Consider the following 4445-nt stretch of genomic DNA (forward strand, 5'->3'; position numbering starts at 1 on the left):
ACATTAGAGCAATGATAGTCTAAGTATCACTAGAGTAAAATATTAAATACATTAGAGCAATGATAGTCTAAGTATTACTGTTATTAAAGTATTGAATTTCTTGAATGATAACTCTGGTGTTTTCCAATCATAATGTTATTATGAGATACAACATCTTATCTTGCGCAGGGTGGAGAAAGAAAGGGCACAGATGAAGGGCGAGTTGGACGACTTGCGGGCCAGCGTCGACCACGTCAACAAAGAAAAGGTAGTATACCGAAGTCATGGCGCTGTTGTGCTGTGTTGTTGGTTTAACTAAAACTTGTCAATCTACAACATCGCTCTCAGAATACCGATATCGTGGGCAGTATTCAACAAGCGCTGACTGGTTATATGGAGTACTTTGCGCATGCTCCTTAATCCTTGAACTCAAACAACGAATTATAGAGCCCACGTGGCCATGGTTACATCTAAATTTATACTGAATATTAATCAGTCTTAACCAAAGTTCTGATAAAGACATTCTCAGTAATCTTGATTGGTTGAGCAAGGTTTGCTTCAATCTTTATAATTTGGCACCTAAGTTTACAGTGTTAGGTGCACTACTAAATATATATATCAATTTAGGGTCCACAATATGAAACCAAGATATCCGTGTTGAATATTTTGACAGCTAACACCGGATACAACTTTACTCAACTTATTCAGAATGTTTAATTACTAAGAAAACAAACGAAGAGGTCAATAAACTTTTCAGTTTGTCAGCTGCCAATTGGAGATTTCAACTTAGTGTGTTTGTTGTAGGCAAATTCCGAGAAGAACCTGAAACAGATGGAAGTCCAACTCCAAGATGCCCAATATAAATTGGACGAAGCCCACCGTTCTCTAGGAGACTTCGATTCTGTCAAAAAGAAATTAAGTACTGAATGTGGCGACCTCCAGAGGCAACTTGAAGAATCAGAATCACAGGTCAGCCAGCTAGGCAAGCTTAAGATGTCCCTCCAGACACAACTGGAGGAGACCAGGAGGACAGCTGATGAGGAGAGCAGGGTTAGTATATCATGTCATTCAGAGGTCATTGTTGTATTACACGATATTACCAGATCAGTAGTTATCTTTCAGTGAACTTAGACTAAGAGGTCATTGTTATATTAGACGATATTATCAGCAATGACCTCTTAGTCTAAGTTCACTGAAATATAACTACTGATCAATGACCTCTTAGTCTAAGTTCACTGAAATATAACTACTGATCTGATAATATCCTGTAATACAATTTGTATTACAGGATATTACCAGATCAGTAGTTATATTTCAGTGAACTTAGACTAAGAGGTCATTGTTGTGTTCGAGGAAGAGAAATGAAGCCACTGGTCAAGAGTGTTTACTTAAAATATAGCTAACACTACCAAGTGATGTGTTCTATGACCATTGGTTTACGACAGTATTATCACAGGCAGTATTTTCTGTTTATATACGTAAAAAATTGAATATGCTGGTAGTATGACCTCTTTGGTAATGGTATAGTTTGACTGAAATACCACTATTTGATGAGAACGTGTCAGAAGATCGAGAAGACAGGTCATACTCTTCAAGAAGAATAACATTCTTCCAAATAATGCTGCTTTTAAACGTTCAGTTCTCTCCTTCAGGAGCGTGCTGCAGTTATGGGCAAATTCAGGAATCTGGAACACGAACTGGACGGCCTGAAGGAGCAGTTGGAAGAAGAGCAAGAATCCAAGAACGACCTCCAAAGGCAGCTGAGCAGGGCTAACACCGAGGTCCAGCAGTGGAGAAACAAGTTTGAAAGTGAAGGTCTTGCACGAGTTGAAGAGTTAGAGGATGCCAAGTGAGTTTACTCAGAAAATGGTCTTAATCAATGGTAGTAAAAACGATCTAGTTGGGATTACGTGATGTAATGGGAACATTGTTAGATCATCAGTTTCTTATTTTACGTGATGTAATGGGGACAGTGTTGGATCGTTAGTTTCTTATTTTACGTGATGTAATGGGGACAGTGTTGGATCACTAATGTTTTATCATATCTCCCAGAAACAAGCTTCAAGCTAAACTACAAGAAGCCGAGGAACATATCCAACAGGTCAATGTAAAGTGTAGTGGATTGGAGAAGGCTAAGTCACGGCTCCAGGGAGAGATCGAGGACATGTCTATTGAGGTGGATCGGGTAAGTGAAATTATTTCATAATAATTACTTGTGAAGCCTAAGTTACAGTCGAAGTATTTTATAATAATTACTTGTGAAGCCTAAGTTACAGTCGAAGTATTTTATAATAATTACTTGTGAAGCCTAAGTTACAGTCGAAGTATTTTATAATAATTACTTGTGAAGCCTAAGTTACAGTCGAAGTATTTTATAATAGTTACTTGTTAAGCCTAAGTTACAGTCGAAGTATTTTATAATAGTTACTTGTTAAGCCTAAGTTACAGTCGAAGTATTTTATAATAGTTACTTGTTAAGCCTAAGTTACAGTCGAATCTACTTTTCTGAGAGCTACTAGATTCGTGTTCTGTATGTAGACATTTCACTACATTCGTCTCTCGTGATGTTTGGATCATTTTCTATACTTTTTACGTGTATTTCTTACAGTCATGAACGAGATTTCAACCCAATTTTTTGAAAATAATGACCGTGAGGATTGTTTCAATGTATTCTTCCATACGACAACTTTGCTAAGACTTATTATATTTAACTTTATTTTAAAAAGTACCTTTTTTTTTATTTAAGCGTGTCTAGGATAAAGAGATTGTGTGGAAGTTTAAAATATCGGTATATATATATATTATTTGATTTCTTTTAATGGATGACTACTTTGGGAGTTTGATGTTGCACGTGCCAAGAAGCGCGTGCAAACTGGCATTTTGAGATCGGTATTAAAAGAAATCATTTCTTACCAGGCTAACAGTCTCGCCGCTACACTAGAGAAGAAACAGAAGTCCTTCGACAAAACGGTAGCAGAATGGAAGCAGAAGGTGGACGATCTATCTGCAGAGCTGGATGCTTCCCAGAGGGAGTGCAGGGACTACTCCACGGAACTCTTCAAGATGAGAGCTTCGTACGAGGAGGGTCAGGAGCAGTACGAGGCTGTGAAGAGGGAGAACAAGAACTTACAAGGTATGTAACAAACTTTTAACCCATTACAAGTCCTTCTGTTACACCAACATCGTACACTGGTAACGAACTTGTAACCCATGGCAAGTACTGCTGTAACTCCCCCACTATACACTGGTATCGAACCTGGAACCCATAACATGTATTGCAGTAACACAGTACTGATACTGGGTTTGTTTATATTAACGAATTACTCATTATTACTTGATTCCACCTACAGATGAAATCAAGGACCTTATCGACCAACTTGGTGAAGGAGGAAGAAGTGTCCATGAATTGGAGAAATCCAGAAAGAGGCTGGAGATGGAGAAGGAAGAACTGCAGGCAGCTCTGGAAGAGGCCGAAGCTGCATTAGAACAGGAAGAGAACAAGGTGCTTCGTGCCCAACTTGAACTTTCTCAGGTCCGCCAGGAGATCGACCGAAGGATTCAGGACAAAGAGGAAGAATTTGAGAACACAAGGTTTGTGTCCTTCTGAAGTTTAATTGACAAAGTTTTTTCTGTTTATCAATGAAGTCCTGTTTTCTCGTATTAACATCTTTTGTCACGAATAACACAAGCACTTCTACGTACTTTCCACTGTAAGCTATAGATGATTAATGTCTGTACAACAACAGGAAGAACCACCAGCGAGCCATCGACTCCATGCAAGCCAGCCTGGAAGCCGAGTCCAGAGGCAAGGCCGAGGCTCTGCGCATGAAGAAGAAGCTGGAGAGCGACATCAATGAGCTGGAGATTGCACTTGACCACGCCAACAAGGCCAACTCCGAAGCTCAGAAGAACATCAAGAGGTATCAGCAACAGATCAAGGAACTCCAACAAGCAGTGGAGGAAGAACAGAGAGGACGCGACGAAGCCAGAGAGCAGTATGCCATGGCAGAAAGACGCAGCCACGCCCTCCAAGGTGAACTGGAAGAAAGCAGACAGCTCTTGGAACAGGTGAGGCTTCATAAAGCTTACATCCGTAAATTTTACAAGAGATTCGATACAAAGATAATCTATGTTACGCTAAATTTAGTTGTGAACAAATCAGAAACTTAACACGTCCCACGTTTCCCGCCCAGGCTGACCGAGGTCGACGCTCAGCAGAAACAGAGCTAGCCGATGCTCACGAACAGATGAATGAACTGTCTGCTAATTCAGCATCTCTATCGATGGCCAAAAGAAAACTGGAAGGCGAGATGCAAGCTTTGCAGGTAAGTTAATCTTTACAGGTACTGGACTACACCAAAAGATACAGACTATAGATACTTGAGTTGTCACAGTAGCTCGTTGATAATTAGCACGAACACCACCTTTCTCTGTCGTTGATAATTAGCACAAACACCACCTTTCTC

General features: G+C 39.9%; 1 protein-coding gene across 1 annotated transcript in view; it reads left to right on the plus strand.

Annotated features, from left to right (window-relative positions):
* The window catches only part of LOC106476307 (myosin heavy chain, muscle-like), a 15883-nt gene that overhangs the window by 8469 nt on the left and 2969 nt on the right, over positions 1-4445 (plus strand). Inside the window, exons 9-16 of the mRNA XM_013936967.2 lie at positions 169-247; positions 784-1029; positions 1632-1828; positions 2032-2164; positions 2896-3112; positions 3330-3570; positions 3726-4047; positions 4173-4304. Of these exons, the coding sequence (XP_013792421.2) occupies positions 169-247; positions 784-1029; positions 1632-1828; positions 2032-2164; positions 2896-3112; positions 3330-3570; positions 3726-4047; positions 4173-4304 (1567 nt within the window). The remainder of the gene's footprint in view (positions 1-168; positions 248-783; positions 1030-1631; positions 1829-2031; positions 2165-2895; positions 3113-3329; positions 3571-3725; positions 4048-4172; positions 4305-4445) is intronic.

Source organism: Limulus polyphemus, unplaced genomic scaffold (assembly GCF_000517525.1).
Source record: "Limulus polyphemus unplaced genomic scaffold, Limulus_polyphemus-2.1.2 Scaffold10240, whole genome shotgun sequence".
NCBI lineage: Eukaryota > Metazoa > Arthropoda > Merostomata > Xiphosura > Limulidae > Limulus > Limulus polyphemus.